The sequence below is a fragment of the Phalacrocorax carbo genome, chromosome 2 (assembly GCF_963921805.1).
Source record: "Phalacrocorax carbo chromosome 2, bPhaCar2.1, whole genome shotgun sequence".
Taxonomy (NCBI): Eukaryota; Metazoa; Chordata; class Aves; order Suliformes; family Phalacrocoracidae; genus Phalacrocorax; species Phalacrocorax carbo.
The window spans coordinates 116,684,615-116,698,101 of record NC_087514.1 but is presented as its reverse complement, the minus strand read 5'-3'; the positions used below and the strand labels follow the sequence as shown (position 1 = coordinate 116,698,101).

Sequence of the window (13,487 nt, the reverse complement as noted above, 5' to 3'; positions counted from 1 at the left end):
AACTTGCCAACTCAGTGCCTACCCTCAGCTCCTGCAGGAAAACAGCTATGATTGTTTTTTGAGCTGTATTCCTATTCACACCAAGTGTGAGAAAGGCTTTGCAGGGAAACACTCATGTAAGGAAAGATGTAGCTGTTAAACAAAAGCGTGACTTCAATAATCATTTCTTACAAGAGTTAAGAGTGCGCACACACTCCATCTTGCCCTCGATCTCACTGCTATGTATTTTTACTCCAGGCTATTCTTTGCTTCAAATTGACTATTTTCTCCAGAGTTCACTTAATGGTTCAACATGCTGTCTGTATGTATTATGTTGATATAGAAGGTGTTATTTGCATCCATTTTTCTGCAGCATTTGATATTTTACTCTGATTTCTTTAATATATATACATGGCTTTTTAGTCATCCTGTAAGTCTCTTTCAATTAAAGTTCTTTTTCTTCTGTCTTTAAGAATATTCTCTAAGAGTATCTGAGAAGAAATCTGGGCACTGATAGCCTTTTTCCTAGCAAAGCTGAAAGCAAGCAGCAGTTCTTGAACAGACACAATGCAAACCTCTCCTCTTGACTACTGTTATCACTAATTATGTTTGACTTGAACTCTTGCTCCTTTTCCAGTTTGGTTTTATTTTGTGACTCTTCATGCTTTAGAGTCCATAGTTAGCTGCTCTTCTCTTTCTTTGCAGATGCCAGTGTATTATTACCCATCTGGTCAGTACCCTACCTCAACAACTCAGCAGTACAGACCCATTGCCTCAGTTCAGTACAATGCACAGCGGAGTCAACAGATACCACAGACTGCACAGCAAGCAGGTATTTACATCTGTTTCTCATTTCTTCAGCTGCTTGCAGTGCCTTTGCTGGTGAAACCTATTGGTTGCATTTTAATTTTGAATCTGAACAGCAGAGGAGAAAGCTGTTCGCTGTTCTGTGTGAAAATTACAAATTGAGAAACCCTTTGCTTGGAGATATTGAGCAGTGGAAGAGCAGAGGTTGTGTTCTCCACCACTGCTGTCCCGCATGCAGTACCGTGTCCTTGGTGTCTGTCCTCCATGTGACAGGGCACAGAGAGAGCCGGGAGGGAACTGGTGTGAGCAGTCACATTGCATGTTTAAGTCAGCCATTCCAGTTTGTCCTTCATCATGCAAACTCCCCAAACATTTGTAAGACTACACAGTGAACAGGTTTGCAGTGATGCAGAAGGGGCCGGTCATGCTTCACCACCTTCTGCTCTCCCTGAGCCCAAGGAGCAGCGAGGTGGTCCATGCGGTTGGTGCCCACCAGGACCAGCTCCCCGCAGTGATGTGCGGCTGGAAGGGGGGCCGTTACACTGTAAGAGAGTGAGTAGCAGGTCTCACAGTGAACCGGTCTCTTTTCCTGCTGTGTCATGCCATTCCTGATGACACCAGAGTAAGAGGGACATAAGCAGAGTTGGGCTGGTGCGTGCTGGGGGAGGGCGGGGGTTGTGCTTATGAAAGGGTCCTTGCATTTCAGGGGAATAAACAGTTGTTCTTGGTTTGGAGATTTCTTTTTAATTTTTAAGTTGTTGATTGTGTGTTTCTTTAGTGCACACCTCCCCTTGTAGGGTTTCTCAAACAGTAACTCCAAGGTGTGTAGAGGGTGTTGCTTCCCGGTAGGGCTTGCAATTACAGACATGCCAGGTAGGACAAAGCATTCATCTGTCTCTCTGGGTTTGGCAGAAACCCTTCCAAATGGCAGAGCAGGTTCCCCGCAAAGGCATTGATATGAAAGGCTCGTAAGGTGTAAGTCAAAAGCCCAGATGTGAGACATGAACAAGACTTACGGGGTCATCCAGCCCGTCAACCTGTCTCTAATGTGACTGCTGGCAATTTTGTTCATGCTCTCTCAGGCGCTCAGGGAAAAAAAGACACAGCAAATGGCTATAACTAAGCAAATTGATTGTTTGGTTTGTTTTTGTTTTGTTTGGGGTTTTTTTTTAAGCTGTTCTATGTTCTAATAAAATGAGTGTTATTTTGGTCAGTGTTATAGTGGCTGACTCTGCTTTCATAACTTTGTATTTATACATTCCTGAGAGAGAAAGGGGTGGGATATTGCACGAAGGTCATTTGTCTTTTCTAACTTCTCCTGCCTGACAGTCTGGTACCATGTTTATTATCTCTGTATAGCGGGTCTTTGAACCTAGGTGCAAATCAACTTAGATGGCATTATCTGGGCCTACTGCATTGTCATAAAAACATATTTATCAGTTTAATGCTACATCCATAGCATAGTTGAGATTATGGTAAATGAAGGGCACAAGAGATGGTCTGAAGCACTTGAGTGATGTTCTGGAGAAGATCCAGCTATTTGATGTTGAGGAAAGCCTAATTTTAAAAATTTATTGTAGCACAGGAGCTGTTATGCTTGAGTACAGACAATGCAGAGATGCAAATGCTAATTTCGTTTTTGTGTTTACTGCTTTGTTTTCCTTATGTGTTTGGAAAATCTGAGTCAAGGAGTTTGTGGAATATCTCTAGCGCATCAGTCTTTTCCTGCAATTCACTTTTTCCGCTGCCTGCTCAGTTGGAAATATTATTCTTCTCTCTTGTTTAAAAATGAAAATATTGTGACTACAGTTTAGACTCCCTGCTGTGGCAATGATTTTAAACGTTTAGCTATTCTCAGATCTTGAGACCTGGCTGACAAGAAATTCCTCAAGCTGGTTCATCCCTTTGGGCTCAGATACATCCCTTCCCATAGTTGTTGTGTGAGCACGTGATAGGCATGCCAGGAAGCAGCTTGCAGTTTCCTACACATCTTTTCTTGGAGATGGTTTAAGGATCATTCGAATTTATGTTGCACTGCATCTCTTGGCATTTGGAAAATAACTAGCTTCCCAAAATATCATATAAATTTTACTAAAATAAAAGAAAAATTAAAGTATAGTATTTATGCTACAGATTTATTGCAGAAAGTTCACTGTAAGCGCTGAGACACCAAAAAACTAAATGATTTGGTGATGGTTTCAGATGGTTTCATGTCCAGTGTTGCTGCATCTGCTTTTCTTCCCATCAGCCTGTTCACACACCTACATTTTGCTCCTCATGTGCCCTGTGGCCTCAACCCACCTGCAAAATCCTCATCTCTCTTGTCTTCTCTTCAATGCCCAGTAGCTGCTTGCTGGGCAGGAGGCAATGTTACGGCACCGCAGCAGATTGACTGGTGGCACCTAAACAGAGCAAATAACTGCTAGCTTGTAATGCAGCCTTGTGACGGTAGGGCAGGTGAGCTGTGGTATGTGTCTCCTTTTTCAAGCCACTAATTTTTATGAAACTTTAGAAACTTCATGTCTTTGCATCTCCATGTCAAACATGATAGAAATTAGATGACGAGCTCAAAAAGTTACTCTGGGAGAAAACTGGCAGAGTAATCACACCCATTTTCGCTTCAGAAACCAGTTGTAGAAAACCCAAAACCACCAAGAAAAGCATTTAAATCTTCCTAGAAACTTGTACATGACTGGAAAACAGCAATCAAGAAGTGAGTGTTTCAGACTGCAGTTTCCCTTCCCATGCAGACTTAGCTTCAGATCAGCGCATGAGCCTGTTGTGCAGGAGCCAGGGATAACTAGGGGCAGGAAAATGAAGACGTGAAGGAGAATAGCACTGGTGAAACAGAGTGCAGGTCAGGAATTTTGAGGATGGGAACAGATGGGAAGGAGGCAGATGAAAAGATGATTTCTGAAATGGTTTCCCCAAAGACCTCGCAACACTTGCTGCTTGGGAGAGAGAGCGGCTGCAGCACAGGCAGGCCCACGGGAGACCAGGCTGTGTGCCTGTGCCTGCCTGCCGGCTCATACAGCAGTGTGAACAGGGAGGCAGCCTCAGCCTGGCAGCTTAGAAAATGTTTTGTTAAAATAAAAAAGCTTGCCTGCTCAGAGGAGCTCTTGTAAGCTTTCAAAGCAGCAGCAAGGAGTTCATATCTTACTTCCCCCACTTTGGTCTGCAGAGGTCAAAGTTTGATCTAATGCCAGCAATTTGTTTTCATTTTTCTTAGAAAAGGTCTCTCCAGGAGCAGAGCAATATTGATGACTTTTACAGCAAACAGCTAAAGTAGAATGTCAGCGCAGCATCTGTGGTGGCTAAGGGAGCCTGTACCCTCTTGTGGCTCTGGAAGGAGAGCCGTATTAAGTTAAAATGGCTCCAGGGCAGAAAAAAAGATGAGCTCACCTAAAATTAGATTAGAGCTCTAGCAGCAATAAATCATTTGGAAAGAAGAATGAGAACTTGTGTGTGTGTTTGTTTACCCTTTTTAGTTTTTCTTAAGTGTTGGCTTGTATGAGAATATAAGTTACCCATTTCTGGCAGAAGCCTGGCACAAAGACAGTTGTCCATGAAGATTTTATAAAAACCTCTGCCATTTGAATTACGTTCATTTCTGTTCAAGCCAAAATGCAGTATCTGACAGTGTGAAAACATGTCTGTAAACAGATATACTTCTATTTCACTCAGATGCATACCATCATTGCTCTTCATTATGCTACTTCTGCACTACTCTTGTCTCCAGTCCTGTGCAATGCAAAGTTCTTCAAAGTGTTGTCATTGAGGGGGGACCAAGGTCAAGCTGGTGTCTGTCACACCGTGGCAAGTGTAGGGCATCCTAGGTGGATTCTTAGGACATGTTCAGGCAGCTGTTCTCAAAAACAGCATGCTCATTTTTCTGAATGTTTGGGTATATTACTATTACTCATTTCTGCACTCTGTAACAGATGATGCTTAAAATACTGTGAACTGCCCAGTTCTGTAACCACATAGAAGAAGAAATTATTTCTGTATTCCCATCTAGCAGTACTCTATAAATTGCATGTTTAGCATCATCAGTATTTCGTTCTTCAGAAATTATCTCTATATTGATAGTTTAAAAAGTTTTCAATCCTAGATATTGTGACTGAATAGAAAAATAGAGATATATTGATGATAAATCAGTAATTATTTGTATTTTATCACGATAGAAGAAATCAGCAATGTGTTATTTTATATCTGCATTTATTTTTTTCTGTTATAGCAAGTGCAGTGTACTTTGAAGATTTTTCATCTTTATAGTGCTTCATAAACATGAGCTGGATAAGTACATGAGCATTACTTTGGGATATGCAACTGTTCTTATTGCCGTTCACAAATGAACAAGCTGCAACAAATTACACGATTTTTTCCTACTTTGGTTCATTGCTGTATGTCTGCCTCATGTGTTCTGGATAATTTCATAGCACAACAGAAATTTAATGGATAAAATAATATTTAGATTCTTGTTTGGGCCATAGTTCTAAAAGGCAGTTAGCTTGGTTGATCAGAGAAACACAAAATGGTAGGGATTGGAAGGGACCTCTGGAGATCATCTTGTTCAACCCCCCTGCTTGAGCAGGCACACCTAGAGCAAGGGGCACAGGAATGCGTCCAGGTGGGTTTTGAATGTCTCCAGGGAAGGAGATGCCACAATCTCCCTGGGCAGCCTGTTCCACTGCTCTGTCATCCTCACGGGAAAGATGTTTTTTCTCATGTTAAGCTGGAACTTCCTGTGTTCCAACTTGTGCCCATTGCCCCTTGTCCTGTCATTGGGCACTATTGAAAAGAGCCTAGTCCCATCGTTCTGACACCCACCCTTTAGATATTTATAGGTATTGATGAGATCCCCCTCAGTCTTCTCTTCTCCAGGCTGAACAAACACAAGACTCTCAGCCTTTCCTCATAAGGGAGATGCTCCAGACACCTGATCATCTTGGTAGCTCTCCGCTGGACTCTCCCCACTAGTTCCCTGTCTGTCTTCAACTGGTGGGCCCAGAACTGGACACAGTACTCCAAATGTGGTCTCACTATGGTGGAGTAGAGGGGGAGGATAACCTCTCTCGATCTGCTGGCCACACTCCTTTTAATGCACTCCAGGATATTGTCAGCCTTCTTGGCCACAAGGGCACGTTGATGGCTCATGGTCAGCTTGCTGTCCACCGGCATTCCCAGGTCCTTCTCAACAGAGCTGCTTTCCAGTAGTTCAGACCCCAGCCTGTACTGGTGCATGGGGTTGTTCCTCCACAGGGACAGGACCTTGCACTTGCACTTGTTGAATTTCATGAGTTTTCCCTCAGCCCAGCTCTCCAGCCTGTCCAGGTCTCGCTGGATGGCAGCACAGCCTTCTGGCATATCAGCCACTCCTCCCAGCTTGGTATCATCAGCAAACTTGCTGTGGGTACCCTCTATCCCATCATCCAGGTCATTGATGAATATATTAAACAGGACTGGACCCAGCACAGACCCCTGGGGAACACCGCTAGTGACAGGCCTCCATCCAGACTCTGCACAGTTGACCATGACCCTCTCAGTTCTGTTGTTGAGCCAGTTCTCAATCCACCTCACTGTCCACTCATCCAGCCCACACTTCCTAAGCTTACCTATGAGGCTGTTACAGGAGACAGTGTCAAAAGCCTTGCTGAAGTTGAGGTGAACAACATCGACTGCTCTCCCTTTGTCTACCCAGCCAGTAATGCCATCATAGAAGGCTGTCACGTTGGTCAAATATGATCTTCCTTTGGTGAATCCCTGTTGACTATTTCTGATAACCTTCTTGTCCTCTACATGCCTGGAGATGACCTCCAGGGTGAACTGCTCCATCACCTTTTGAGGGACAGAGGTGGGGCTGACTGGCCTATAGTTTCCCAGATCTTCTTTCTTGCCCTTTTTGAAGATTGGAGTGACATTTGCTTTCCTCCAGTCCTTGGACACCTCCAGCCCTCCCACAGTTGTAAGGTAAAAATCTGTGCCATGTGTTTTGCATCAGTAATGAAGATCATCTTTTGAGGAGATTAAAGCTAAGACCTATAGTATTTGCTTGAAAAGTCTTCCAGTCAAAAGTTTACACTCTAATATTTCCAGAGAAGATAAGACGGTGTTTGGCATAATTGGGTGGTCTTTAATTCCTGTAATTAATGTAATGACTTTAGGATTTCTTAATTGACAAGTGTTGCCGTTATAACTTGTTTCAGTGCCCAGATTGCATGGGAAGGCTCAGATTGCATAGTAAATCTTTGCTTTTTCCTAAAAGCAGAATAGTTGGTTGTGTAGAGTAACACCATGGGCAAAAGGAAGTCATTATGTGAGGAAAGTATATATCTGAACACTGCCTGGATGTAGAGTCCTTTCTTAATAAGTATCCATGGATCTTCTCTAAACAGTAAATGTTTGTCTTGAAGGAAAGGTAATACTTCTGATGGAGTGCTGTATTATTAGCCTTTACAGCTTCCAGTAAGGAAAAAAAAAGGTAATAATCTCTTTAATGCATCTCTGAAACAAATTTTAAGCAAAGACAAAATGTACCTTAAAAAGAGTCCATAAATCTGGTTAGGTAGAAATCAGAGTGAAATTGACAATGAAATACTGAATTTTTGTTTAATTTAATAATTTAAGTGTCAGCATAATTGAAGAGTGTTATTTTCAAGTTTCTTTCATCCTCTTTGTCTTCTGAAAGCATTTGTCACTATAAACTGATACTGAGAAGAAAAAAAAAAGGGGGAAGGGAAATGTGTAGCATTAAAAGCAAAATTGGTTTGTTATCATGGTCATTAGAAAACCTTATAAAGAAAGATTGCGGCTTTCTACCTTCATTAGCAACCTGACAGGAGCTCATGGTCCATGAGAGATTTGTTTGCATAATTCCATCTATAATTTCTGTGCTTATATAAACATAAACAACTTCATTTTTTAAGTATCTAATTATCTGAAGAAACTATTTCTCCAACAGTAATTGCTTACTGCACTATTGAAACAGATTTGTACTGAAGGTGCCCATCTGTGTTTAATGCCTTTTCTTTTTTTTTTTTTTACAGCAGATAATGCTTCTCCTGAAAAGCCTTGCAGGGGGTGTATGTTTCATTTTTGACAGGAATGGGAGGGACAGAGCCCTACTGTTTTAGAAACTTAAGTATAGTGGTGCGTTCATTAATGCCAATGTAAGGCTCTGAAATTTAAAAGCGTATTATTAAATGGTAGGGTCAGGTCAAGGAGGAGTTTGCAGCAATTGCAGTGGGAGGACTAAGTTCAAAATTGTGATCTTGAAGTTATGCACACTGTTATTATTAGTTTCTGTCAAAGTAGTTTATCTTTAGGTTGCCCAGAAACTTAAAGCTTCACATACAAGTGCTTCCATTTTGACGGTACTGAGTGCCTTGGACCAAGAGCATCTGCCAAGGCAGAGCGAAGCGCTCCTGCCAGCTGCTTTAGAGACTTCTGGCAGGTATACCATGGAAGTGCCTGTAGCAGCCTAGGGGACTGCTCTTCAGGCTTTCTTGTCTTTTTTCTTTTTTTTTTTTTTTTCTTCTCTTTTTTCTTTCCTCTTTCTCTCCCCTCTCCCCTCTTCTTTTCTCTCTCCCCTCTCCCCTCTTCTTTTCTCTCTCCCCTCTCCCCTCTTCTTTTCTCTCTCCCCTCTCCCCTCTTCTTTTCTCTCTCCCCTCTCCCCTCTTCTTTTCTCTCTCCCCTCTCCCCTCTTCTTTTCTCTCTCCCCTCTCCCCTCTTCTTTTCTCTCTCCCCTCTCCCCTCTTCTTTTCTCTCTCCCCTCTCCCCTCTTCTTTTCTCTCTCCCCTCTCCCCTCTTCTTTTCTCTCTCCCCTCTCCCCTCTTCTTTTCTCTCTCCCCTCTCCCCTCTTCTTTTCTCTCTCCCCTCTCCCCTCTTCTTTTCTCTCTCCCCTCTCCCCTCTTCTTTTCTCTCCTCTTTTCTCTCTTCTCTTTTTTCCTAAATCACATTTGGAGGAGGAGTGCTTTTTTATTTTATGATCCAGTTCCAACTTTTGAATTTACATGTTATAAGAAACCCAGATGCCTTGGCCTGACAAAGTTTTAACCCACACTGTGTAATGCAGGGGAAATGCTCACCAGGATCTCTGCTCTTCAGGGACGTTTCCCATCTTTCTTACAGTTCTTTCTTGAAAAGTGTGAAGGAACAGAGAATTATTAAGTGCATAAAAAAGAAGGGCATAAAGCAAGAAAAACACTTATTTCTGATTATATATTTCATGTTCTTTTTTGCAAGTTTAAGGTCTTGTTTTTATAGTATTTCACTATTGTATAGGGTGTGTGATTAAGATTAGCTCCGAGACCCATCCACCTCCTTGGTGTTTCCTATTAGCTACCCATAGGGAGTTTCCTACCTAGTGTTTTGCACCCTGGATTTCATTCCCCAACACCTGGAGAAGGATTCTGTGACTGAATCCTTCTTATATTGCATTGAAGACTTTTCAGAAGCTTGACGGGAAAGCCAGGACTGGGGCTTAAAAGTTTTTAAATTTCTAGTCTACGGAGCACTAAATCTTGTTGTCATTCTGACATTAAGCAGTAGTGCTGTACCAGTACTGAAGCAGCATTCAGCTTTACAGAATATCTGTAATTTAAATTAATAGCAGAATTAATACTATCACACTCCCTGCAGTGTATGTGATTCTGAAAATTAAAAGGGAAAATCACTTTTGTCAAAAAGCTTTTTTCTTCCTCAGATGACTTGTTTGATTATTCAGCATTAACACGGAGAGAGCAAATATTGAGGGAAGAGAACACCAGTAGGCTTGACAGCCATAAGTGTCTTAAGACAGGCATTTATTTCTAGTTTTCTTTCAAGGCTTCTCAGGTTTTGTTCAGCTTCTCTAGCACTAATTAAAATCTAAGCCATTTCTGACAGCGTTCCTAGGGTTTCACACTAAAATACAGGGGGTTTTTTGGGTTTTTTTTTTTTGAGAATCAGTATGCATTAATCTCGTGTCAGTAAATGTACAGGAGCAAGCAGAGAGAGAAAAGCTTTCTAACAGCCTTGTGCAGTGGATAGGACTTCAAAATAGCCTCTGTAAAATGGCAGAGGCCACACTAGGATGTAGGGAATACTCTAAGGTATTCAACAATGTCTACAAAGAATCTATGTATTGCTGTCTTTTCTCTGCCAGAGAATCATACATCATCTCTATTGCTATTTCTGTGTTGGATCAATGCACAGTGCTCCCACTTCTTGCAATGGAATTTTCCAGCACTGAATAATTGAGAGTTTTATATTGTAGGCCTTCAGAACAAAGAAGACTTCATCTTTTGCTTTTTGGTTCCCGCCCCTCCCCCCCCCCCCCTTTTTTTTTTTTTACCCTTTTTCTGGTACCATCTTGTCATTGGTAGAACAAGTAGAGCCCCACCACCTACAGAAATGCTAGAAGGCCTCTCTGGAGGGGCAGAGGCCATTTCGAGCTCTGCTTCAAGCATGCTGCTCACAGTAGGTCTCTAGGCTTTGGGACTTGGTTTTCTGTAGCTTTCCCGCAGATGAAAGCATGCAACAGGGTGAAGTGCAGGAGGGCTTTTGGGTCTAAGCTAATAATGGAAGAAATACTCAGAATGTACACCAGAGATCTGCGCTGTGGGGTCAGGAAAAGGGGCTTTGCCTTACAGTTGCTATTGATTGATTTAAGAATTGAAGCATAGTTTGCAGTTATAAAACCTAATAGAATGGGACACTTATTTAGACCGGGACATGGCAGAAGCAATGCATGTGAGTATGGGCTGCCTGGAAGAAGTGCCACAGCTTGTGTTCAGTGTTAGGGCAGAGGAACTCAAGAACGATGTCCTAGTAACTGAAATGGTGTCCTGCTGACCAGCCCTGATATGTTAAAAGGTCCTAGTGCCTTTACATGTATTTTGTTCAACCTTTGTTACAGTCAGTTATTGTTTGCCTAAACCATCTGGAAGAACAGCATCCCTATGCAACTGCAAGGACATTTTCATTTTGGACTCACCAACGTTAGATATACAGAATGTATGCATATAGATAGAAAGTGAGCAATTGTCTTAATTTCTCTGTTTGTTTACAAGTGAAGAAAGGCTGATAGAGTGGATGTGTGAAGGAGGCAGCCCTTGAGTCTTCCCCCCAAAAAAAGGAGTTGGTTTCCCTAGCAACAGGCAAGGATACGTGATACCTCTCCAAATAGTTCTTAATCTCTTCCCCAGGTCCTGGTCTCTGTTGCAGCTCGCTTGCTATGCACCAGAGCAGATAGCATTCCTGCAGCATGAGCTAATCGTGATGCGTGATGGCTGGTAGCTGTCATTGGTATCGGACAGGAAAAAAAAATTGAATTTGGTGTCTGAGTGTCTGGTTCTAACAACAGCTTGATTATTTCTGTTATTACTAGTGATATATAGGCCCTGCTAGGTTTCACTTCCAGCGTGTATCGCTGAAATTTATCATTATGAACAATAAGGATAAACACAGATTTTCTTGCTGCAGACTCTAGTGAGGGTTCCCTCATAGCTGATAGGATGTAGACTGAGAAGGGAAAAAGGTGATCCTTTACTCAGCCTTTGCTGCTAGTCTAAAGTCTTAGCTGTAAATGTGAGTCATTTTACATTAATTCACTCCAGAACTGACAAATGAGAGGTTGGTTAATACTCTTCAGAGCTTCTGTTTCTGCTTCTGTTTATGTGCTGGTGGCAAGAAGTAATGATATCCTCATCAGGAATGTTATTTTTTAGGATGGAGAGACAAATAAGCACACTACTCGGTACATTGAACTGAAATTCATTTTTACAAAATATTCTTTTTAACATAGAGATTTCCATGATATGGAAGTTTGAATCCCTAAGCCAACCATTCCTGAATAATGGGAAGTTAGATAAGCTTTTACCCTTGTATGTCTGGAAGGAGAGGAGATAAGAAGTACTTTACCACAGATTTTCCTTCTGTATTTTTATGTATTATTATTTTCAGTGCAATGCTCGGGATCTAATGTTGTAGCAACAAATACAGTGTTTTGACTACTGTCATACAAGCACTTAAGAACAAGGAAAGGAAGACAAGCCAATCTGTGTGATGACATAGTCATGCCAAGGAGCTACAGCTAGCCTTGAGAGCCTTCTGTGTTAAGAATTGTATATATAAATGTGAAGAGGTTTTCTTCTTCACCCCTGAGATGCAGGAAAGAGCTTGCATTTAGGGCTAAAGGGAACATTAATGTAGGCACCTTAGTGGCCATCCAATTCAGGGCTATTGTCTGCCTAAGCTCCTTAGACAGCTTAGGTAAATAAGGAAAAGAAAGGCAGAAAAAGCTTTTACTGCAGCAGCTGTTCATTCATTCATTCATTACCTGTACAATCTTGGGCACCCAAAGTTCCCACTGAGTGCTGAAAATGGTAAGTAGCTTTTGGGATCGTTTGCGTAGGATCCTCACATGCGCTCTCCTAAATATTACTGTTTGGAGTAATTAATGTTTTTGCAAGTGTTTGATTCATCTTCAGTCGTGGTGTTATATTTGCTTATACAATGAAAACCCACAACATAACAAGAAGTGAGTGGACTTTGCCTGAAAATAAGAGCAGTCTTTTGTATGTTGCTAATAATTTCTCTCCAGAAGACCTTAGCCCTGCAGCATTACTTAAAGAAAAAAGAGAAGGAAAAAAAAAAACCAAACAACCCAGCCATTTCTGAGCAAGCAAATATTTAAGCTATATATATGTATCCTTGCTCTTTTTGTCAGCCTTTGTTACCAAAACAATTTATTATATGTTTCAGCACTCTCCTCAAGGCTTCCAAGGAGCATACTGGTTAACAGAACATCTTCAATAGCATCTGCTCAACAATGCTGCATTTCCAGTTTGCTCTTTGTTGAGAGCTACCTTTCATCAGGTGCCGAGCCTTCAGAAGTGCAAAAGACTGGGTTTTTACAGGTCCTACAAAGAAACCTCCACAAATTAAACTTTTAAGGTTGCCAAATGCTACTTTATAGAATAAGCAAAAGAAGGGAATTGTATTAAATTATAAGAAGCAATGTGCTACTTCAAAATTATTTCTGCGTTAATAGTTTGTATCAAATGGCAATTTTAATTCTGTCTCTATTGGAGAAATAGAAAGCAATTAATCTTTTGTAGCAGGTTGTGAAAAATAAGGGCTTAAACAGGATCTCAGTGAGTCTGTTCCTTCACTTAACCTTGAGCTGGGCAATAAATAATTATAAATGCAGCTACATTAGAAGGCAAAAGTAATTTGATGAAATAGAATTATCATATAATGCAGGAGTTAGAAATCTGAATTGGGCTTCCTGATGTTCTTTGTTCCAGAGAACTATAAATTTGCCTGTGATTTGTGTGTAAAAGAGTGGAGCCAGGTTTTACAAAGTACCTTTTATACCCAAGCTATCCCCAAATTATTTGTATTGCAGTGCTGGTATAGGCAAATGCTCTTGCGCTCTCTCAGCTATAACTCATATAGAGCCTCTGATGATAGGAGTTGTTTTATGGAGGGAGAAGGTGATGTCCAAGGTGCATGGGCATACTAACATCTTTCACATCGTTTCCTGCTCTTCCCTCAAGGCACCATATCATCGGTGCTGCCTTCCATGGCGTTTTCAGTGGTACTGCATCTTACTAAGTTTCTGCTCCATTGTGGTGAGCTGCTGAGGAGACTAAAGATACAAGTCAGAGCTGCTTTACCCTGAGCCTCCCTCTCCTGCCCTTGCAGCTTCAGGGGAT

The 13,487-nt window shown here is 41.6% G+C and overlaps 1 protein-coding gene across 13 annotated transcripts in view; it reads left to right on the top strand.

The window, feature by feature from the left end:
• The window catches only part of ARPP21 (cAMP regulated phosphoprotein 21), a 203,046-nt gene that overhangs the window by 161,401 nt on the left and 28,158 nt on the right, over nucleotides 1-13,487 (top strand). For all 13 annotated transcript variants that reach the window (XM_064443977.1, XM_064443979.1, XM_064443980.1 and 10 more), the window contains one exon: nucleotides 685-811. In XM_064443977.1, the coding sequence (XP_064300047.1) occupies nucleotides 685-811 (127 nt within the window). The remainder of the gene's footprint in view (nucleotides 1-684; nucleotides 812-13,487) is intronic.